The following is a 25,205-nucleotide window of genomic DNA, read 5'->3' on the forward strand; positions in this document are numbered from 1 at the left end:
CTTGTAACACAGGGCGGACTTCGACCTCTCGCTTTAATATGTCGTTAAGCATCTAAATTCCTGAGAGTAAAAGACGGTTCTCCCTCAGCTTGCTCTCCACTTAGAAGGGGCGGGGAAGGCAAGGAATATCTTCCTTATGGCAGCTGGTAACAGCAGGTGACAAACTTTATGACCATAAAGAGGTCTGTTAGCTTGTTTTGTATAGATTTGTCTGTTTCTTCCTTTAAAGGTATAGAGCATATGTTACATGAATAATTCATTACTTAGACCCCCTGAGAGGCAGTAATTGTGGGCAATAGCTGGACTTTTGTATTGTAATTGCTGCTATTAGTCTTAAAAGTCTAGGTCAGATACCAGGGGTTCCTAACCTGCCTCAGCTTCAAGCCATTTTATTGGCAGAGTTAGAAGTTCTGGTTATATTAGCATGTTTCCCCTTTTAACTCCCATGGCTTAGTATTTGTCTTATTCCTATTTTAGTAGTTGAATTGACAGTAGAAGATATCTACTGGCTTTTTCCTGTCAAAGGCTTGATTTGGGATTTTTATTGTTATTATTTATTTATTTATTTATTTTTGAGACAAAAGGCGAACTCAAAGAAACAGTCCTGATGTAATTCTCAGTCTGAAGTTCTCCATATATGTGTATTTTTGTGTTAGGCAGTTTTATAAAAACCTATGTGAAGGTTGATCTCTTCGGCCGTACTTTACTTCTAGGAAGTTGTCCTACATGAATGTATTCTTTCCAAAGTGTTAAAATCCTTTGCATATTCTTACAAAATCTGTCTCATATATTGAGACGTTGCTTCATTGGTTTATTGGCAGGAAAACTGGAATTACGGAAAAGTATCAGTACCTCACACTTCTCAAATACAACTAACCACCTTCCCCCAACAAAGCAATAATGCCATTTCTAGGGAAAGACCAAGGCCTACTGCTATAATGCAGAAGCCACAGGATCCCTTCAGAAGCTGAGTAACAGCCATTCTACACGCAGAGGTACAGTCCCTTTACCCTCAATTCTCAGTCCTGTCTCTTCCTCAGTATTAGTAACCTGTTTCTAGAGAGAATACTAGCCTTAACGATTTACCACTTTTCATATCAGCAGTTGTCATTGTTCAGTCTGAAGTTTAGGTGACCACAGAAAGGGGATTTTGCTGTATTCCTGAAGGAATTTCAGGCTTTAAGAAAACGAGGGTCCACTGTTGGACTAGTAGACTCAAATCCTGATACGCTCAGTAGTTGAGGCCAACAGCTGAGCAGCAGGCCTTCCAATGGTGGCTAATCTGGAAAGTTATAGACTGGTCAGATCATTAAAATTCCCAGGTGAAAGCAGACCTTCAGCATAACTTTAAGACAGCGGTTTTTTTGTGAAGGTAAATTGAAAGGGATATTTTAGTTGATATTTTTGAATTTTGGAGACATCCAGTGGTTTTGTGATTTTTATTGGGTATCCACTCATATAAGAATGTTTGGCATGTGGTTGAGCACCTTGTCTCAGCATGTGTGATGCTGGGATTGTAGTTTCCCAGCACAGGCAGGATGGGCAATTTCTTACATTGGGTACTGATTTCTAGTCTTCTAGAACCAGAAAGGGCAAGGCTAGGAGTCTGTTGTAGGCAGGAAGTATTATGTTCCTACAAGATGACAGCTCATTACAGATTAGGAAGGCCCAATTGGAGGGAACCATGCCAACTCGAGTGGTACCTAAAGAGGAAGAACTTCTTACCAGGGGAGGATGACCCCATACCAAGATGTGCCTGCCAGCAAGCAGGTCCTAATCATCTAACAAAGTGATAAGGGATGAGACGTTGTGACCCTGGGCTCAAGGGTGACTATGGGAAGAGTTCACATTCAAAGTTGACTAGTCCACCAACACACCTCTCTGAGATCCAGCCAATAGGTAGTTTTATTGCCACCCTGATTTTAATTAATTTTTTTCCCTGAAAGTACTTCCTAAAGGAAGTATCTCATGACTTTAGGGACTATTAACATACTGTCATACTTAAGCCATTTGCATTGTGTACTGTATTTCTTTTGTTTAATAGTCACAGAGGATAGTGTAATGGCCAATTTTAGCTCAGTGACATTTTGAGTGACTGTTGCCTTTTATTAATTTATTCAGACCTGCTACTGGATGGTTAATGATAATCGTAGTTCTCTAAGGGATTTGTTGATGTATGTGTCTGCTGTGTGTGTGAGTGCCATTCTCTTAGTACCATTCTCTTGGTGACTCCTTGGGCAAAGATGCTTCCTATCGTAACAACACAGAGAGAAACCACTCAATGCTGAATTTCTTTATGGCATTTACCTCCTTTCACATGACTCTATTTTTTATAATTACAATTTGAAGCTATATTGTATTGCTCAGTTTGCAATATCTCATTTTAAAACAAATGTGTCCTCAATAAGATATAGTAAACACATTTCAAAGTCTGCTCATTTATTCCCTACTTAGCAAATATTTGTGAAGTATGTACCAGGTGCTAGTCTAAGTGTATAGATGGAGAAGACATTGATCTTATGACCGAATGGGAGGATACAGACAAGGACATTTTCAATGACAACTGCATAATTAAGCAAAAGTAGAAGAAATTATAAGAGTAATGATAGCCCTAACCTCAGTACTTGTGAAGTCTCTCCTGGAGAAATTACATTTAAACTGAGACTTAACAGATGAGTTTAAGTTGAAAGAAGGAAATGAGATTATATACCAATGTGTGTGCATGTGTGTGGCCCATGGGTGGACTTGTGTCAGGGGAAGAAATTGGGAGCTTTCAAGGTAACAGGGACTGCTTTGACACGGGTCAGAAGTTGAGAAGCTGTGTTCCCCAGGCTTGTAGTTTTAAACATTTGAAATGCAATAATTTTTATCTGGGTTTTCTAACCTGTTCAGTTTTGATTACACGATCTGATTTGTTTGTTCAGTTTTCATTACACTATCTGAGTTTGTTCCACTTAGTAATTTGACTGTTTTCTACTCTGTTTTCTTACTTTTTTTTTTTTTTTTTTTCTGGAGACATGGACTTGCTGTGTTGCTCAGGCTGACCTTGAACTCCTGGGCTCAAGCTATCCACCCACCTCGAGTCTTACCTATATTTATCATCACAGATAATAGGAAAAGAACATTATTAGCATCGATTTCTTAATTCAGAAATGCTGCTGTAGACCTGATGATACCACCTCTATTGTCAGTCAAAAATGTGATTCAATAGAGTGATTGAAATCTGTGAGATTAGTTGTTGGAAGAAAATTTATAGAATAATAATTAAAATCAATAAATTAATTGAATAATTAATGACAATTACTATCCCAGAAACCTCACAAATTGTTTTAAAGCATATTTACATATGACATAACCTTTGAAGATGATGTTATTTGCTTATTCTATTATTATTTAAGTAATATATATATATATTTTTAAAATCATGATTCCTCATTTTCAAAACCTAAAGCTCTGGCAGTAATCCTGCTGAGCTCCTGATAATCAATTCTGAAATCCAGTCTGACTTTTGAAAGGAATGGTGGATTTATTTTCCTCTAATGATTAACTTTGTTTAGTTAGGCTGAGCTTTGGGACATGATAGCGAAATTGTTCTAACCTCATTTCTTCTTCACCTTCAGGAAAGGGGTCAGAACTCCTTCAGAAAAAAACATCACTGTTGCCACATAAGGTTAAGTAAATAGTCGGTGCAAAAATAAACCAAAATTATTTTAACAAGACCAAAGAGGATGAATCTAGTCTAGTACCCATTTAGTTGTTGAAGACTTCCTGGTGGTACTGTTCTAAATCTCTGTTTCCTGTCAGAGATTTCAGACAGTTCTGTTTATTATAATGTGAGGAAATATTTTTGCTTACATATTTAAGCAAAATATGTTTTATTTTCATGATGTTTTATTGATTTGTTTTATAATATATATCACATAATTTGTTTATAATGTTTTATAATCAAGCCACTACTTGTAGCTTTATAATCAAGTAGTAGCTTGACTATGCAACATTATAAACAAGTTATTTGATATACATTATAAAGTGTTTACAGTTATATCTCTATGGGTTATATCATTAGAGAAATGCCCAATTAAGGGCAAAACTTGTAGTCAAATACTAATTATTAAATAAGTAAAAAGTAAATAAATAAATGTTTTCCCGTATTTGTGAAGTTTATCTTGATCTGAATAGTGGGTGTTGTTTACAGAAAAACTAACCACTTATCAGTGAACCTCAGTGAGCTTTTGTAGCCATCTTCTGGAGGGCTGTTCTGAGGGTTTGCATCTTATGCTTTTGATGGTGTTTTATTTAGAGAAAAGTGTGTAGTCCTATTTTTCTAACTCCTGGCTTTTCTTAACTTTCTACATTATACTTACATTGTTTTAAAATACTTTTCAAGTGAATCCTTAGGACATTGCTTCTGCCCTGTTTTCAAATGTTAGTTCAACTGCTTGAATATCTTGCCGTGGCCCCTCTGTGCACATGACTGGCTTATGTTAAATGCTTGGAAGAGCATTGCTTTGTGCTTCAAGATGGATTACATTCCCATAACTAATTATCAGTAACCATTTTGTGCTGTTTAAAGTTTAGAAGGGCTTGCAGGTGACAGAGGTAAGCATTAGTAGGGCCAAGTCTCCCAGCTGTGCAGTGAGAGCCAGCCCTCTTTCATGGAACTTTAATTTATTGTAGCATTTGACGCCACATCAGGGTCATGATCTGACAGCCTCCCATGCTGACATCCTGAGTTTCAAATCAGTGCATCATTGCATAGTGATCTACGAAGAAACATGATTCATTAACTGCATTTATTTCTAAATTTTCAGTGCAAGCTTAGCCAGGACTTTGCAGTGCAGGCTTCTAAATTATTTTAAGTTCCCCCATTAAACTTTTTAAGTGAAGAAATTGCACAAAATGATTACTACATTTCCTTCCAATTTTTCAATTGTTTGGTTTTCTCCTAGCACTATAGTGGCCAATTTGCCAGTCAATCAAGATAAACCTATTAATCCACTCATACATTGATATGTGTATCTATGTGTCATCTATCTACTCTGTTTACATTAGGATCCTTCTATGTAACAGAGACTGTGAGGATACAGAAGAAATATTAAGGTGATTTTCTGTTTTGAGGAGCTCTGGGTATATTTGGCAAAGTTAATATGCCACCAAATGTCAAATAAAACAAAATAATGTCTGTGGATTTCCTTTTCTTTGATCACTTGTGGTTTGATTTGCTTCCTAACTTTTGATGATGATCGTGTGTGGAAGGGTTTTCCACATACTGAAAATTATATTCCAACATGAACATACAATCACTGGTAGCACAGTCAAAGAAAGGATTGTGGAACTGCTTATCATCCTTGGTTGGGCCAGCTATGCAGTCCTGTTTCATTCCCATTCATCATGGTAGCTGGGTTGGAAAACACATCGCCTGATCTGATGTGAGAAGGCAAATTTTCTTTATGTTCTTGGAACCCAAATGTCCTGATGTTGCGTATGCTCTTGTGAAACTTAGAAAACTATGCATCTTAATGCACCACTACTACTTCTTCTTCCTCTTCTTCCTCCTCCTCCTCCTCCTTCTTCTACTTCTTCTTCTTCTTCTTTTAGAAGAAATCCCCCTCTGTCGTCCAGGCTGGAATGCAGTGGCACCATCTCAGCTCACTGAAGCCTTTGCCTCCAGGGCTCAAGTGATTCTCCTGCCTCAGCCTCCCGAGTTGCTGGGATTACAGACATGCACCACCACACCCAGCTAATTTTTTTCTATTTTTATGAGAGATGGGGTTTTCATCCTGTTGGCTAGGCTGATCTGGAACTCCTGACCTCAGGTGACCAACCTGCCTCAGCCTCCCAAAGTTCTGGGATTCCAGGCTTGAGCCACTGTGCCCGGCCTTTTACTTTTTGCTTCTCTTCAATGTGAAAGGAATCAAATAGGTCAAACCACATCAGGATGTTGTGGTTTGAAGTTGTCTTGTGATTTTAGGTGTGGTTCATTGATAATGATGTATAGGAACTTAAACAGGAAATTTGAAGCCAGGTTCTCCTTGGCAATAGAGAGCAAAGAGGTGCCTTGCTTGTTGTGTCATTGAGCTTCTTGAGAAAGATGGCTACCATACAGATATATAGCGTAAGCATAAAATCATTGCAAAAAACTATCTGCACACCTTTAAATATGTCTCTTTAGATGTCTTAAAATGCACTTCAGGACACAAAAATAGAACAGTTGTTTCAGGAGATGACACCAAAGAACTTTTCAGCGGAACTTCCCTTTTTCTTTTTTTCACTGAGAATTTCTATTTGGCACATCTCAAACTATGATTATAATGAGACTGCAATTTTCTACACATAATGTTGCACAGCCTGAGAACCTTGAATCATTATCTGGCTCTGTTTCCCGGCTGCCCTATTCACTTCTCTTCTGCACTGCTCTGGGACAGAACTGCCAGTGAAATGCAAAAGATTCAACAATCTCAGAGTTTTTATTCAGCGGTTAGGCCTAATTCTGCAAACTGCAAACCACACTTTGCATTGGACCAGATTTGGTTTTGTCATTTGAGTCAGATAACCTCAGAGATCAATGGGTTTGCAAATTTGGATCATAAATCTTGCAGGAGCTGTCTATTAAACTTTGTGTTCATCTCACCCAGTCTCCAAATCTGACCCTATTAGTGTCATGTTAGACATCTCAAATCCCATCAGAAATAATACTAGGTCAGTGCTGCCAATTCACCTCATGTAACTGACATCTTCCTAACATGCTGATTGGAGTAGTGAGGTGCAAAAGGCCCTTCCTTGGGTGTTTCTGGTTAGTGGAGGTCTATGGGTGATTGAAAAACAAGCACTTAGATGCTGGTCCCTAAGCCTGGATTATTGGTAGAATGCATGGGTGTGCTTACTAGGAGTGAATTTTAAATGAAGAAAAGCATTCTGAGTATTTAAAGTATTCCTATGTAAATTTTCACCCTGCTTATTTATAACAAGAGAAACTTACAATGAGTGAGGCTGTCTTAGTCAGTTTGGGCTGTTATAACAAAATGCCATAGACTGAGTAGCTTATAAACCACAGAAATGTATTTCTCTCAGATCTGGGGACTGGGAAGTCCAAGATCATGGCACTGGCAGATTTGATATTCTAGTGAGGGCCTACTTTCTGGTTCATAGGTGTTACCTTCTAGGTGGGTCTTCACATGATGGCAAGGGCAGGGCAGCTCTCTGGGCCTTCCTTTATAGGGGTAGTAATCTCATTCATGAGAGCTCCACCCATGACCTTATCACCTCCCAAAGGCCCCACCTCCTAATACCATTATTGTCAGGGTTAGGGGTTCAAAAAAAAGAATTTTGGGAGGACACAAATATTCAGACTATAGCAGAGTCTTATAAAGAAAAGCTTCAGAGTAGAAGGACAATAGAACTATGGTGTTTAGGAGTTTGCTCTCCTTTACTAATTCAGATTCATTGCCTGAAATGAAAGTTTTTTATTTCTGCAGTGAGCTGTTTTACTGTTCATTACCAACGAAAGCCATGGAGACTCACACCACATCTTCATACCCAACTCTGGTGCCTGCTTTTCTGTTTGTAATTCACACTTACTTATGATACATTACTGGCTATCATGCCAGAGTTAGCTACAATTAGGTTGCTTCCATTAAATTCAGGAGGAAAAGATAATTGCCAAACTAATATGGATAGTTATGCTGACTATAAGGGACTATAAGAGTTATGCTGTTTTTATAAGGAAAGAGTAGGAAAAAAATTGGATAGACACTCTATATCTTAAATTTGTTAGATTTAGCTAATAAAAAGAAACTTTGAGTTTAACTTTTTGAAAACTCAGAGAAGTATAGAGATGAAAACTAAACTTATCTGTAATCCTCTTCTATAGAGGTTACACTATTTTTGTTTATTTTTGTAGTCCTATTGTGTATGTGTAAAATTATACACAAATGCATATGCCAATTAAAGTATGTACTTTTAAAAATGAAATTATAATATATAGTTTTATATCCTGTTTTTAAAAATATTATATCACCACTAATATATTATGATAGCTTCCACTCTTTTACTCTAAAAACAATCAGTGTGTTAAAACATTTTTATACATGTCTTCTTAAGTTAGATAATTTTAACATTTTTATGGCTTTTTAAAATTGCAGTAGTTTTGGGGGGAACAAGTGATGTTTGGTTACATCCATAAATTCTTTAGTGATGATTTCTGAGATTTTGGTGCACCCATCACCCAAGCAGTGTACACTGAACCTAATGTGTAGTCTTTTATCCCTCACTCCACCTCCCACCCTTCCCCTGGAGCTCCCAGAGTCCATTATACCATTCTTATGACCTTCTGTCATCATAGCTCAGCTCCCACTTATAAGTGAGAACATACGATGTTTGATTTTCCATTCCTGACTTACTTCACTTAGAATAATGGCCTCCAACTCTATCCAGGTTTCTGTGAATGCCATTATTTCATTCCTTTTTATGCCTGAGTAGTATTGTAGTATTCCATGGTGTGTGTGTGTGTGTGTGTGTATACACATATATGTTTACATTTTCTTTATCCACTTGTTGACTGATTGGTATTTGTACTGGTTCCATATTTTTGCAATTGCAAATGGTGCTGCTATAAACATTCCTGTGCACATGTTTTTTTCATATAATCACTTCTTTTCTTCTGGGAAGATACCCAAGTTTGGAATTGATGGATCAAATGGTAGTTCTATTTTTAGTTCTTTAAGGACTCTCCATACTGTTTTTCATAGTGGTTGTACTAGTTTATACTCCCATGAGCAGTGTAAAACTTCCCTTTTTACCACATCCACACCAACATCTTTTTTTTTTTTTATTTTTTAATTATGGCCATTCTTGCAGGAGTAAGGGGGTATCACATTGTGGTTTTGATTTGCATTTCCCTGATAATTAGTGATGTTGAGCATTTTTTCATGTGTTTGTTGGCCATTTGTATATCTTCTTTTGGGAATTGTCTATTCATGTCCTTAACCAAGTTTTTGATGGGATTATTTGTTTTTATTCTTGCTGATTTGTTTGAGTTCCTTGTGGATTCTGGATGTTAGTCCTTTGCTGGATGCATAGTTTGTGAATATTTTTCCCACTCTGTGACTCTGTGGGCTGTCCATTTCCTCTGCTGATTGTTTCTTTTGCTGTGTAGAAGCTTTTTCATTTAATTAAGTCCTGTCTATTTATAATTGTTTTTGTTGCATTTGCTTTTGGGTTCTTGGTCATGAAGTCTTTGCCTAAGCCAATGTTTAGAAGAGTTTTTCTGATGTTATCTTCTAGAATTTTTATGGTTTCAGATCTTAGATTTAAGTCTTTGATCCATCTTGAATTGATTTTTGTATAAGGTGAGAGATGAGGATCCAATTTCATTCTTCTACATGTGGCTTACCGATTATCCCAGCACCATTTGTTGAATAGAGTATCTTTCCCCACTTTATGCTTGTGTTTGCTTTGTCGAAAATCAGTTGTCTGTATGTATTTGGCTTTATTTCTGGGCTCTCCAGTCTGATCCATTAGTCTATGTGCCTGTTTTTATACCAGTACCATGCTCTTTTGGTAACTATAGCCTTGTAGTATAGTTTGAAGTCAGCTAATGGGATGCCTCCAGATTTCTCCCTTTTGTTTAGTCTTGCTTTGGCTATGTGGGGTCCTTTTTGCTTCCATATGAATTTTAGAGTTGTTTTTTTTTCTAGTTCTATGAAGAATGATGATAGTATTTTGATGGGAATCATGTAGAATTTATAGATTGTTTTTGACAGTATAGTCATTTTCACAATATTTATTCTACTCATACATGAGCATGGGATGTGCTTCCATTTGTTTGTGTTGTCTGTGATTTCTTTCAGCAGCATTTTATAGTTTTCCTTGTAGGGATCTTTTACCTCCTTGGTTAGGTATAATCCTAAGTATTTTATTTTTTTTACAGCTATTTTAAAAGGGGTGGAATTCTTGATTTGTTCTCAGCTTGGTCACTGTTGGTGTATAGCTGTGCTACTGATTTGTGTACATTCATTTTGTATCCTGAAACTTTACTGAATTTATTTATCAGATCTGGGAGCTTTTTGGTTGAGTCTTTAGGGTTTTTTAGGTATACAATCATGTCATCAGCTAACAGTTTGACTTCCTTTTGACAGCTTAACAGTTTGACTTCCTTTTTACAGATTTGGATGACCTTTATTTCTTTCTCTTGTCTGATTGCACTGTCTAGGACTTCCAGTACTATGTTGAATAGAAGTGATGAAAGTGGACATCCTTGTCTTGTTCCAGTTCTCAGGGGGAATGCTTTTAACTTTTCCCCATTAAGTATAATGTTGGCTGTGAATTCATCATAGATGGCTTTTATTACCTTAAGGAATGTCTCGTCTATGCCAATTTTGCTGAGGGTTTTAATCATAAAGGGATGCTGGATTTTGTCAATTGCTTTTTCTGTGGCTATTGAGATGATCATGTGATTTTTTGTTTTTAATTCTATTATGTGTTGTATCACATTTATTGACTTGCATATGTTAAACCATCCCTGCCTCCCTGGTATGAAACCCGTTTGATCATGATGGATAATCTTTTTTATATGCTGTTTGATTCAGTTAGCTAGTATGTTTTTGAGGATTTTTGCATCTGTGTTTATCAGTGATATTGGTCTGTAGTTTTCTTTTTTGTTATGTCCTTTTCTGGTTTTGGTATCAGGGTGATACTGGCTTCGTAGAATGATTCAGGGAGGATTTCCTCTTTCTCTGTCTTGTGGAATAGTGTCAATAGGATTGGTACCAGTTCTTCTTTGAATGTCTGATAGAGTTCGGCTGTGAATCCATCTGGTGTGGACTTTTTTTTTTTTGGTAGCTTTTTAATTACCATTTCAATCTTGCTGCTTGTTACTAGTCTATTCCGAGTTTCTCTTTCTTCTGGTTTAATTTAGGAGGGTTGTATATTTCCCGGAATTTATCCATCTCCTCTGTGTTTTCTAGCTTATGTGTGTAAAGGTGTTCATATTGTTCATGGTAGCCTTGAATCATCTTTTGTATTTCTGTAGTATCAGTTGTAGTATCACGCATTTCATTTCTAATTGTGCTCATTTATATCCTCTCTCTTCTTTTCTTGGTTAATCATGTTAATGGTCTATCAGTTTTATGTATCTTTTCAAAGAACCAGCTCTTTTGTTTCACTTACTTTTTGTGTTTTTTGTTTGTTTGTTTCACTTTCATTTAGTCCTGCTCTGATCTTTGTTATTTCTTTTCTTCTGCTGGATTTGGGTTTGGCTTGTTCTTGTTTCTCTAGTTTCTTGAGGTGTGACCTTAGGTTGTCTGTTTGTGCTCTTTCAGACTTTTTGGTGTAGACATTTAATGCTGTGTACTTTCCTCTTAGCACCGCTTTTGCTGTATCCCAGAGGTTTTGATAGGTTGTGTCACTATTATTGTTCAGTTCAAAGAATTTTTTAATTTCCTTCTTGATATCTTTGTTAACTGAAAGATCATTCAGGAGCAGATTATTTAATTTCCATGTATTTGTTTACTTTTGAATGTTCCGTTTGGAATTAATTCACAATTTTATTCCATTGTGGTCTTTTGAGAAAGCACTTGATATAATTTTGATTTTCTTAAATTTATTGAGGATTGTTTTATGGCCTATCATATGGTCTATCTTGAAGAATGTTCCATGTGCTGATGAAAAGAATGTATATTCTGCAGTTGTTGGGTAGACTGTTCTGTAAATATCTGTTAAGCCCATTTGTTCTAGGGTATAGTTTAAGTTCATTGTTTCTTTGTTGACTTTCTGTCTTGATGACCCCTCTAGTGCTGTCAGTGGAATATTGAAGTCCCCTACAATTATTGTGTTGCCATCTGTCCCATTTCTTAGGTCTAGTAGTAATTATTTTATAAATTTGGGAGCTCCTTTGTTAGGTGTATGGACTAATCCTTTTATCATTATATAAAATCCTTTCTTGTCTTTTTAGTTTTTGCTTTAAAGTCTGTTTTGTCTGATATAAGAATAGCTACTCCTGCTTGCTTTTGGTTTCCATTTGCATGTAATATCTCTTTCTAATCCTTTACTTTGAATTTTTATGAGTCCTTATGGGTTAGGTGAGTCTCTTGAAGACAGCAGATACTTGGTTGTTGGATTTTTATTCATTCTGCCATTCTGTATCTTTTAAGTGGAGCATTTAGGCTATTTACATTCAATGTTAGTATTGAGATGTGAGGTACTATTCTATTCATTATGCTGGTTGCTGCCTGAATACCCTTTTCTTAAAAATTGTGTTGTTGTTTTATAGGTTCTGTGAGATTTATGATTTAAGGAGATTATATTTTGGTGTATTTCAAGGCGTTTTTGAAGATTTGGAGCACCTTTTATGATTTCTCGTAGTGCTGATTTGGTAGTGGTGAATTCTCTCAGCATTTATTCATCTGAAAAAGACTTTATCTCGGCTTAATTTATGAAGCTTAGTTTCACTGGATGCAAAATTCTTGGTTGATAGTTATTTTGTTTAGGGAGGCTAACAATAAGACCCCAATCCCTTCTGGCTTGCAGAGTTTCTGCTGATAAATCTGCTGTTAATCTTATAGGATTTCCCTTGTAGGTTACCTGATGCTTTTGCCTCACAGCTCTTAAGATTCTTTTCTTCATTTTAGTTTTAGATAACCTGATGACTGTATGTCTAGGTGATGATCTTTTTGTGATGAATTTCCAAGGTGTTCTTTCAGCTTCTTGTATTTGGATGTCTAGATTTTTAGCAAAACCATGGAAGTTTTTGTTGATTTTTTTTTCAAATAAATTTTCCAAACTTTTAGATTTCTCTTCTTCCTCAGGAACATGAATTATTCTTAGATTTGGTTGTTTAACATAATCCTAAATTTCTTGGAGGCTGTTTTTTTTTTAAATTATTTTTCTTTGTCTTTGTCAGATTGGGTTAGTTAGAAAGCCTTGTCTTTGAGCTCTAAAGTTTTTTTTTTTCTACTTGCTCAATTCTCTTGAAACTTTCCAGTGTATTTTGCATTTCTCTGAGTGTGTCTTTCATTTCCAGAAGTTGTGATTGTCTTTTATTTATGATATCTATTTCTCTAAAGACTTTTTCATCCGTAACCTGTGTTGTTTTTTTAATTTCTTTTTTTGAGATGAGGTCTCCCTCTGTCACCCAGGCTGGTGTGTAGTGGTGTGACCTTGGCCCACTGCAACCTCTGCCTCCCAGGCTCAAGCAGTCTTCCCACTTCAGTCTCCCGAGTAGCTGGGACCACAGGTGTATTCCACCATTTCCAGCTAATTTTTTTGTATTTTGGGTAGAGATGGGGTTTCACCATGTTGCCCAGCAGGTCTCAAACTCCTGAGTTCAAGTGACCCTCCTGCCTTGGCCTCCCAAAGTACTGGGATTACTGGCATGAGCCACCACACTTGGCCATTTTAAAAATTTCTTTAAGGTAGTTTTTACCTTTCTCTGGTGCCTCCTTGAGTAGCTTAATAATCAACCTTCTGAATTATTTATCTGGCAATTCAGATATTTCTTGTTGGTTTGGATTGGATCCATTGCTGGAAAGGTAATGTGATCTTTTGAGTGTGTTATAGAACATTATTTTGTCATATTACCAGAACTGCTTTTTTAGTTCCCCTTCTCATTTGAATAGACTGTTTCATTGGAAAGATCTGGAACTCACGGGCTGCTGTTCAGATTCTTTTGCCCCATAAGATGATCACTTGATGTAGTGGTCTCCCCCTTCCCCTAGGGATGGGGCTTCCTGAGAACCAGACTGCAGTGATTGTTGTGCTCTTCTGCGTCTAGCCACCCAGCAGGGCTACCGGGCTCCAATCTGATCCTAGGGAATGTCTGCAAAGAGTCCTGTGATGTGATCTGTCCTCAGGTCTCCCAGCCATGGATAGTAGCACCTGCTCCAGTGGAGGCTGCAGGGGAGTGAAGTGGACTCTGTGGGAATCCTTGGTTGTAGTTTGGTTTGGTGCTCTGGTTTTCTCGAATGCCAGTTATGCTAGCAGTGAAGTTGTCATGTGAACAGACTAAGGACTTGTGGTTAAGCTGATGTGTGGTAAGCAGTGGAATTAGCTGTTGTTTTCTCCTTCTTTGGAGCAGGGTTGTTCTGTTATGAGTTGCTGTCATAACTTGAGTTGGTTGGCCTCTAGCCAGGAGGTGGTGCTTTCAAGAGAGTGCCAGCTGCAGTAGTAGAAGGATGGTATAATGTTGCCCTATGTTGGCCAGGATGAGTACTCAGGTCATCTCAGGTGATGGGTAAGGCTGTAAAACTCCCAAGAGCTTATGCTGTCTTGTGGCATTTGCAGTGGCAAGTTGCTTCTTTGAAAGGGTCTGTGAATTCTTTTGGTTTTCCTGGTATGTTCCTGCAGTGGTTCTTGGAGTGAAAGTTCACAGTGTGAGTCTCCAGACACTGTTCTGCCTGCCTAAGCAGGAGCTGCGCATTAGACCTGTCTCCTATCTGCCATTTTCCTCAAAAGAATTTTAAGTCTATGGCTTTTGATATAGATTGCCAAATGTTTCCCCAAAATCTGAACCAATTTTAAAAAAATTTATAATAATTCTAATTTTACTTAAACTGCCCCCAAATGTATTTTATAAAGATAAACTATTTTTTTTTGGCTTTTTCATTTAATACTAGATATAAATAAATTACTGAAATTTCCCAGATAATGCATGCAATTGTTTTGGATAAATCAGTGGGATAATATTTTCTTTTATATTTAGTTATCAAAATAGATTAAGGGCAAGTAAAGTTAGGGAGACTGACTTTCTTTGTACTTTCTTTATACTTAGCCAGAAATTTTTCTGTTACAGAAGAATTAGATTGTTATTTACATGCCAAATATATGTTTTTCGTGCTTATTCCCAAGAATGATCTTTCACATCAATAATAAAATAATTAGGTTGATAAATTTAAGAACCATTTCAAATCAAATAACATCACTTAAATATGTGCATAAAGGCTAGATCTTGTCAAAATTTCCCTCCCCTCTTTCTCTGTTTTTGTGTGTGCATAAGCCTGAATATATCAGTTATTCTATGCTTTTGGAAGTATTTTTGCTGACACGTTAAAAGTTTTTTTTTTTTTTAATTATACTTTAAGTTCTGGGATACATATGCAAAATGTGCAGGTTTGTTACATAGGTATACATGTGCCATGGTGGTTTGTTGCACCCATTAACCCGTCATCTACATTAGGTATTTCTCCTAATGCTATCCCTCCCCTAGCCCCTCACTCCACAACGGGCCCCGGTGTGTGATGAAACCGTTGTTACTAGTTTTTATTTCTTAAAGATGATGAACTTGTATATAAAAATATTCTTTTAACATTTTAGAAATAAATTTTATAAGACTGAAAGGACAAACTATTAGTAAATGTTTCAAAATGTGAAAAACACTTTAGTTATAGTTATGTAATATCTTAGTGACCTCTGTAAGATGTAATATTTTAAGGGAAGTTTTACCTATGTGAAAAGGGGAGAGTAAGAGTCTGTTGGATATTAAGCAAAGTTCAATGATTTGGCAACAACAGTTGTATAAGATTTCAAAAATTGCTAATTGAATCTGATATACCAACATCTAACTAGCTGGTACATGAAATATAGATTACAATACATTTTTTTAAAAAATTGAGGAGTCAGTGTATTGAACACCTTTTAAAAAATTTCAATTTAAGTTCTGGGATACATGTGCTGAACGTGCAGGTTTGTTCCATAGGTGTACATATGACATGGTGGTTTGCTGCACCTATCAACCCATCATCTAGGTTTTAATCCCTGCATACATTAGGTATTTGTCCTAATGCTCTCCCTCTCCTTTGCCCCTACCCCCCGACATCCCCCGGTGTATGATGTCCCCTTCCCTGTGTCCATGTGTTCTCATTTTTCAGTTCCCACTTATGAGTGAGAACATGCGGTGTTTGGTTTTCTGTTCCTGTGTTAGTTTGCTGAGGATGATGATTTCCAGCTTCATCCATGTCCCTGCAAAGGACATGAACTCATTCTTTTTTATGGCTGTATAGTATTCCATGGTGTATATGTGCCACATTTGCTTTATCCAGTCTATCATTGATGGGCATTTGGGTTGGTTTCAAGTCTTTGTTACTGTAAATAGTGCTGCAGTAAACATACATGTGCATTTGTCTTTATGGTAGAATGATTTATAATCCTTTCGGTATATATCCAGTAATGGGATTCTGGGTCAAATGGTATTTTTGGTTCTATATCCTTGAGGAATCGCCACACTGTCTTCCACAATGGTTGTACTAATTTACACTCCCACCAACAGTGTAAAAGCATTCCAATTTCACCACATCCTCGCCAGCACCTGTTGTGTACTTGCCATTCTAACTGGCAGGAGATGGTATCTCATTGTGGTTTTGATTTGCATTTCTCTAATGACCAGTGCTGATGAGCTTTTTTTCATATGTTTGTTGGCCACATAAATGTCTTCTTTTGAGAAGTGTCTCTTCGAATCCTTTGCCCACTTTTTGATGGGGTTGTTTGCTTTTTTTCTTGTAAATTTAAGTTCCTCGTAGATTCTGGATATTAGCCCTTTGTCAGATGGATAGATTGCAGAAATTTTCTCCCATTCTGTAGGTTGCCTGTTCACTCTGATGATAGTTTCTTTTGCTGCCCAGAGTAATTGATAGATTCAGTGCTATTCCCTTCAAGCTACCACTGACTTTCTTCACAGACCTAGAGAAAATGACTTTAAATTTCATATGGAACCAAAAAAGAGCCTGTATAGCCAAGACAATCCTAAGCAAAAAGAACAAAGCTGGAGGTTTTGAAGATTTAAAGACTATAATTTTCAGAATAATAAGAATTTTGGAAGCACTTGAATTTCTTATAATTTAAGGTGAAATGAACTATTTTGCTTGAGAGCAACTCATCTGTGAATATAAAGATATACTGATTCCTAACACTTGCATTATCTATTTGCTTTTTTCTGTTTAGGACATCCAGGCAGAAATTGATGCCCACAATGACATATTTAAAAGCATTGACGGAAACAGGCAGAAGATGGTAAAAGCTTTGGGAAATTCTGAAGAGGCTACTATGCTTCAACATCGACTGGATGATATGAACCAAAGATGGAATGACTTAAAAGCAAAATCTGCTAGCATCAGGTCAGAATAGTCAATATCAAAATAAAAATAATGGGGTGGAAGGGGTAGATACTTGTGATTTTTGTATATCAGAAAGAGAAAGCGCAGCCTTACCACCACTGCTATTTCATCAGAAATAGTTTAAGATTTTAATGCAAAGCCTGTTTCCTTGAGTTATGTAGTTCAAGCTCTATTTGTGTCCAATACTCTCTGCCACCTGTTCTAGACTATTCATAAATGTTCATATATTTTAAATCTAACAATACTAGTAACAATACTGTTAGCAACATCTGCTAATTACTGAGTGTTTACCTTGACTAAGTACTTGTTAGGATCTTTACAAATGTTACTTTATTTCGTAATCAAAAAATCCTAGTAAGGTGGGTGGTAACATTATTTCTTCTATGAGGAAACAGAGGTTTAATGAATATAAGGAACTTGCCAAGTTTTGGGGCTAAGAAGTGCCAAGTCAGAGTTCGAATCTAGATCTTTTTTACTCTTGGCAGTGAACATGTTTTGCTTAATCATGTTGTTTTTATGCCTCATTCAAGATGTATTTATAGAAATTAAATATCTCTTATGGACACTAAAATGGAAAATTGATGATTCATGTCTGCATTTGGAGAGAGTAAAATTAAATAAGGATGAACCTTAGGACCAGAATTCTGACTAGGAGAAGACCTTGAAAATTACCCAGCGAGACAGTATGATTAGTGTTATTGGGGTCAAGAATATTTTAAGATCATATTTAATAGAGAGTGGACAGCTCCTAATTATATATAAATTTAGTGAATACTGGCTGAAAAATATGTTATTGAGCAAAAATCTAAAAGCAGAACATTGGCAGGAAGTCCTAGATCAGCTTTTGTTTTGTTTTGTTTTTTGCCTTGTACCATGTGTACAACCTTTAAACCAAATGGTCTTGAATTTGACTCTGACTTTACTATTTACTCTCTGATCTTGAACAAACTACTCAGCCACTTTGAGCCTTGGATTATTTTATTTACAAAATCAGAATAGAAATATTTAACACTCATGATTGCTATGAAGATTTAATGGAATGATTTGATAGTTCCCTAATCTATGTAAATCTTGCCTAAGAAAGCATCTAGTTAAGTATTTTTATACATAAAGGGGCTCACTGGATCTGCCTCAGCTAGTTTCAAGATTTAATGGAGAACAGAATCTTCAATGATTACTTATCATGAATGAATTAAAATTTTTTTTTTCTAAGATGTATTGAAAGGTTTTTATTCTTCTGGAGCTCAGAGAGTGGAATTTGCAGTTCCTCTTACATGGGAGGAAGGGAGCAATGCAGCATGGACATGGATGCTCTGTGTAAAGTTCCCATTGGGAAATATAATAGGTCAGCATTGGCCAACTACTTTTTCTTAGTAAGAGAAGAAAATTAGGGAGTTCTATGTAGTGAGGGATTATACTTTTTTAAGATTTGAATTTTCAACTGCCTAGATCCCATCAGGTTGCAACTTTCCATTCCTCATAAATACGAACAAAAATATTTAAAATATTAATAGTGAAAAGCATTCACTGAGCATCCAACAAGTCATCTATGCCAGCAACCTAAGAATTCCAGAGCTGGCCCTAGTGAAGATGGTATACATGGTGCTGGGATTTTCAGAGGTTAGAGAATGACTTATTTAGGAAGAATAATTTAATGAAGACCTATATCATAAACAGATCATTCTAAGTAAAAAGTTACAGACAAGAAATTTTTGGTCTTTCTTGGGAGTTATTGGCTAAACCTATCATGACACATTTTTTTTCAACTTGGAAAGAAAGAACTTATAAACTACAGTTGGAATATTATGTAATAAGTAAGTTAACATTATTTTTAGAAGATGGGAGAATATGCTTGTGCCAGTGGACTTTTGCATTAAGGTAGATCAGACATTCCAGTAAAATGTGATAATAAATTAATGTGATAATGAATTAAAATAACTTTTACTTTGATTAGTCACCTCAAGAGATTCAAGCACTTATTCAAGCATGTAATAAAAACTTATTTCTGTGCTTAAGGCATTGCTATTAATGAGATGTAGTCCCTACCCCTAGAGGTTCACAAATCTGTTCAGATTAAGGTAGGGCCCAAAGCAGAGAGTGGTTACTCTCACTTCAGATGATCAAAGAAGGCTTCATAAAAGAGGTCATTCCTTAGCTGAGCCTTGAAACATATATAGTTATTCCCCAGATAGTCTAGGTGATGACTGGGGAAGGGTAACTAAATTAGGGGCTTGAAATAACACTGTGTATATATGAAAATCAATACATTAAGTCTGGCTGAGAATACAGTTTGCTGCTGGTGTCATGGGGAAAAGACTATGGCTAACAAAAAGACAGAGGTGTAAGAGACAAGTCATGCACACCTATGTGTAACCAAGCTCCCTTCCATTGTGGATGGAATTGGGAGCCTTTTGAGTAACATGATTAGATTTGGGCTTTGGAAGAATCCCTCACACAGCTACGGAGGATGCCTCGGATGAGCCTGTTCTGAAGAGGGGAGACCTGGTAGGAAACACTTTCGGCATCTAGGAAAGGGAAGAGAGATTGAGTAGATAATTAGTTCACATTGTTAAGGCACTGGTGAGACATCCAGGAGAAGATAGCCAAAGCCATTAGATGGAGATCTGCTCTTCAAAAGAGAGCAGTCGGTGAAATAGACAGATGGGAGGGGGTGTCCAGAGACAGGTGGCAGGTAACCTTTGTGAGTTAGTTATTAAAGAGGGTGAAACATTAGAAGAGGGCGAAGAAGTCCAAGAAACTCTAATACATAAGGAGTGGTGAAGGAGAGGGAAGCAGCAAGGAAACTGAGAAGTCCCAATCCTGAAGAGGGACGAGATCCAGGAATGCTGTCAAGAGCCAAGGAAAGAGGGATTTCTAAAAGAAGTGCATAAGTAATGGTGCAAGCTGCTTGAGGAAGTGGAGTAAGATCAGGCCTGCAGAGTCCAGGAGCAATTAGAAGGGCTTTGGTGGCCTTTTGCCAGGGCCTTTTTTTTTTCGGTTGAGGGAGAAATCTGATTGCAGAGGACTAAAGAGACAGAAGGGGAGGTGAGTACATGGAAATAGAACTGAGTCTACTCAGTCTCATTATCTCAAGGAACTCATCTGTGAAGGGAAGAGGAGGGAAGAATGCATTTGCTCTATTATTATAGTTGATAGTATTGCAAGTTTATAACAGCTGGCAGCTGTATCTGTATCTATATTAACCTGTCCATGCTTTTACAGAGATTAGGTATGGCTTTTAAATTTTTTTTTTTAATTTTATTTTTAATGTTTGTGGGCATATAGTAGGTGTATATATTTATGGAGTACACGAGATATTTTGGTACAGGCATGCATGCAATGCATAATAATCACATCATGGAAAATGTGGTATCTGTCCCCTCAAGCGTTTATCTTTTGTGTTACAAACAATCCAATTATACTTTTTTAGTTATTTTAAAACGTACAACTAAGTTATTATTGACTATAATCACCCTTGTTTTGCTATCAAATACTGGATCTTATTTCATTCTTTCTAACTATTTTTTATACCTATTAATCATCACCATTTCCTCCCCATCACCCCGCTGCCCCACCAACTACCCTTCCCAGCCTCTGGTAACCATCCTTCTACTCTATCTCCATGAGTTCAATTGTTTCGATTTTTAGATTCCCAAAATAACTGAGAATAGTCAATGTTTGTCTTTCTGCACCTGGTTTATTTCACTTAACATAATGATCTCCCCTTCCATCCACATTGTTGCAAATGACAGAATGGTGGAGTAGTACTCCATTATGTATAAATACATTTTCTTTATCCATTTATCTGTTGATGAACACTTAGGTTGCTTCCAAATCTTGGCTATTGTGAACAGTGCTGCCACAGACATGGGAGTGCAGATATCTCTGTAATATACTGATTTCCTTTCTTTTGGGTATATAGCCAGCAGTGGGATTGCTGGATCATATGGTAGCCCTATTTTTAGTTTTTTGAGGAACCTCCAAACTGTTCTCCATAGTTACATTGTTCTTACAAACTGTTCTCCAAACTTACATTCCCACCAACAGTTCACAAGGGTTCCTTTTTCTCCACATGCTAGACAGCATTTGTTATTGCCTGACTTTTGGATAAAAGCCATTTTTAACTAGATTAGGTATGTTTAGCTAAAGGCGTAAATGATCTCTTCTTTATTTTTATATTTAAAAAATGAATGAGATAAAATTAAAATAGCATGTTTGTTATTACTTGGATATTTATAAAGGATAAAATACTTTGTTATTTAATTTAGACTCTGCATTTGCCAAAAATAGTGGCACATGGTATGTGTTCAGTAATTGTTAGCTATTGTTATTCTCATTGATTACCTCTTTATTTGGCACTAATTTAAAAGACATAGGAATTCTCTCTACCCTATGTTTTTCTCTCTTGGTCGGTAATGTTGGGGATCTCTGAGAAGGTCTCCCAAAACAGCTTCCACCTTTGCTGGCTGGATTCTGAACAAGTATGAAACAAAGTGTGCTCAAGGGGCATTCATCATGTGGCCAATAGAGAACTCAAATGCCATGTTAATTACTGATAGAGGCCAGGTTGGAGGTGGTAACTTAGAGTGAAGGTGAGTGGGGCTGTCAACCAAACCCCATAATGAGGCAGAATCACCAGCAGTCACTGGGCAAGGTGGCTTCCCAAGTGAGAAACCGTACATGGAAGAGTAGAAAAGAACTCAGTATCTTCATGGCCTGTTGTCAAGTGGACCGTATGGGCTGAGCTAAGCATGCCCAATTATTCTCCCTGAATTTACAGATCAGATTCATCACTCTACCTTTGCAGGGACTGTTTCAGGGGTGGAGAAGAGACCGGAGTGTGCTTAGTGAGAAAATCCCTCCCCAAGGAGTGGGAGGAGTGTTCTCATAACAAATCTGTAGAGGCAGTCCACCTCCCAGGCTCCTGACTCCTTCATTGCCTACTGAAAGTGATCACTGTGGAGCACACTGTTCAGCCCTACTTCTCTGTTCTTTCCTCTTATTCCTTTCATGCACAATCTGCCCCTTATACTGCCTTCTATTGTGAACACATTCTCCTATGTCTTAAATATTTCTCGAAACTCTTCCATCACTTTTCTCTCTAAATGTTGGGTTTCCCCTTAATTGCCTACTTCACTTGAAACTCTTTTCAACAGCGGTTAATTTCCTCATTTTCCTCACCTAGCAGCCAATGAGAATATTCTGAATCTTTACCAACTGCTATGGACACCAAACGGCCTGAATACCAGCCATAAACATCAAATGTGGTGCCAGAAAACACTGGCTGAAAAGGGAGCCCTGTCACACAGGGATAAGAGGGACAATTGCCAGCCTCATTGTGACTCGTTAAGCATTGCTTCTCCATCTTTCAACAACATCTCCTTAGAAGTGAATGCATCCATTATCCTAATCTTTCATCATCTTATTTCTGCTTCTTCCTGATCTATATATAGGACACGCTTCTACATTCCTCATTAATTCAAGTGTCCCTTTACTTTTTTTTTTTTTTTTGAGACAGAGTCTTGCTCTGTCACCCAGGCTGGAGTGCAGTGGCACGATCTTGGCTCACTGCAACCTGCACCTCCTGGGTTCAAGTGATTCTCCTGCCTCAGCCTCCCGAGTAGCTGGGATTACAGGTGGCTGCCACCACACCCAGCTTATTTTTGTATTTTTAGTAGAGACGAGGTTTCATCATGTTGGCCAGGCTGGTCTCAAATTCCTGACCTCAGGTGACCCACTCGCCTTGGCCTCCCAAAGTGCTGGGATTACAGACGTGAGCCACCACGCCCAGCCCCATTTACCTTTTATTCTCCATCCTTTTCTCTGCTATTATTGTTGGTGCCAATATCCATATTCATAACTTTTTATATTTTGATTTCCAAGTTTCTTTTCACTTTATCTGTAAATGCCTTTATCCCTGTTCTAAGTCCCATAGACCTTGTCACACTGGGAGTCAGTTAACATTTCCTGTCATCTTGGCATCCCTGAGATAATCAATCTCCAGGAGATCAAGGGCAGACTGTTTTCCAGAGTACACATTTTATTTTATTACATTCGACCTGGCCATGTGCATCTGAATGCAATTGGTTTTCCCCTATTAGTTAGTGAAGAGCCCTCTGTTGTATCAAATCAAATAAGAATTGTTTACAACCTCATCAGTAAGATAGCTCTCCTTCACGTTAAAGTTATGAGTCCTATCCAGGGGGTGCCTTCCTTCATTAGCTTATTGTATACTGGACCTGTCTATCTACTGTTATCTAACTTTACAGTTTTATCCAGTTCATTTTTATTTTTTACTTATTTATTTTTTAAAAGTTTTACGATTTCAATAGCTGTAAGGGTACAGGTGATTTTAGTTACAAGGATGAATTGTATAGCGGTGAAGTCTGAGATTTTAGTGCACCCATCACTTGAGTACTGTACATTGTACCCATTTTGTAGTTTTTGTTTTTTTTTATCTCTCACTGCCTTGGTAACCTCCCCGACCTCTGAGTCTCATATGTCCATTATATCACTCTGTATGCCTTTGCGTACCCATAGCTTATCTCCTGCTTGTAAGTGAGATCATGTAGTATTTGGTTTTCCACTCCTGAGTTACTTTATTTAGAATAATGGCCTCCAGCTCCATTCAAGTTGCTGCAAAAGACATTATTTTATTCTTTTCTATGGCTGAGTGGTATTTCATGGTATACACATACCACATGTTCCTTATCCACTCATTGATTGATGGACACTTAAGTTGGTTCCAAATCTTTGCAATTGTGGATTGTGCTGTGATAAACATACGAGTGCCAGTGTCTTTTTGACATAATGACTTCTTTTCCTTTTGGTAGATACCTAGCAGTGGTATTGCTAGATCAAATAGTGGATGTACTTTTAGTTCTTTGAGGAATCTGCTTAGAGATTGTACTAATTTGCATTCTCACCAGTGTACAAGCATTCCCATTTCACCACATCCTCATCGACATCTGTTGTTTTTTGACTTTTTAATAATGGCCATTCTGGTCAGGGTAAGGTAGTATCTTATTGTGGTTTTACCAGCATTTCCCTGAGGATTAGTGATATTGAGTGTTTCTTCATATGTTTGTTGCCCAGTTGTATATCTTCTTTTGAGAAATGTCTAATCATGTCATTTGCCCACTTTTTAGTAGGATTATTTGTTTTTGTTCTTGCTAATTTGAGTTCCTTGTAGATTCTGGATATCAATTCTTTGTTGGGTGCATTGTTTACAAATATTTTCTCCCATTCTGTGGGTTGTTTTTTTGCTCTGTTGATTATTTCTTTTGCTGTGCAGAAGCATTTTAGTTTAAGTAGGTGTCATTTATTTATTTTTGTTCTTGCTACATTTGCATTTGCTTTTGGGGTCTTAGTCATAAATTCTTTGCCTAGGCCAATTTTCAGAAGAGTTTTTCCTAGAATTTCTTCTAAAATTGTTAATGGTTTCAGATCCTAGATTTAACTCTTTAATCCATGTTGAGTTGATTTTTGTATATAGTGAGAAATAGGAATTCAGTTTCATTCTTCCACATGTGACTTTCCAGTGTTCCCAGTATCATTTATTGAATAGCATGTCCTTTTTCCAATTTATGTTTTTGTGTGCTTTGTCAAAATCAGTTGGTTGTAAGTATTTGGCTGTATTTCTAGGTTCTCTATTCTCCTTCATTGGTCTATGAAGATGCTTGATATAATTTTGATTTTTAAAAATTAATTGAGACTTGTTTTGTGGCCTTATGTATTTTGGAGAATGTTCCATATGCTGATGAGAGGATTGTATATTCTTCAGTTCTTGAGTAGAATGTTCTGTAAAAAGCAGTTCAGTGCACTTGTTCTAGAGTGCAGTTTAAGTCCAGTGTTTCTTTGTTAACTTTCTGCCTCAATGATGTGTCTAGTGCTGTCAGCATAGTGTTGAAGTCCCCTACTGTTAATGTGCTGCAGTCTATCTCTTTTCTTAGGCCTAGTAGTAATTGCTTTATGAATTTGGTAGCTCCAGAGCTAGACGCATATATATTTAGGATTGTAGTATCTTCTTGTTGGATTGATCCTTTTGTCATTATATAATGACCTTCTTTGTCTTTTTTTTAACTGTTGTTGCTTTTAAAGCCT

General features: G+C 37.0%; 1 protein-coding gene across 8 annotated transcripts in view; it reads left to right on the forward strand.

The window, feature by feature from the left end:
* UTRN (utrophin) overlaps positions 1-25,205 on the forward strand; it is a 562,884-nt gene that overhangs the window by 370,290 nt on the left and 167,389 nt on the right. For all 8 annotated transcript variants that reach the window (XM_019029674.4, XM_063707928.1, XM_063707930.1 and 5 more), the window contains one exon: positions 16,930-17,102. In XM_019029674.4, the coding sequence (XP_018885219.3) occupies positions 16,930-17,102 (173 nt within the window). The remainder of the gene's footprint in view (positions 1-16,929; positions 17,103-25,205) is intronic.

Source organism: Gorilla gorilla, chromosome 5 (genome assembly GCF_029281585.2).
Source record: "Gorilla gorilla gorilla isolate KB3781 chromosome 5, NHGRI_mGorGor1-v2.1_pri, whole genome shotgun sequence".
In the NCBI taxonomy this organism is placed as follows: Eukaryota; Metazoa; Chordata; class Mammalia; order Primates; family Hominidae; genus Gorilla; species Gorilla gorilla.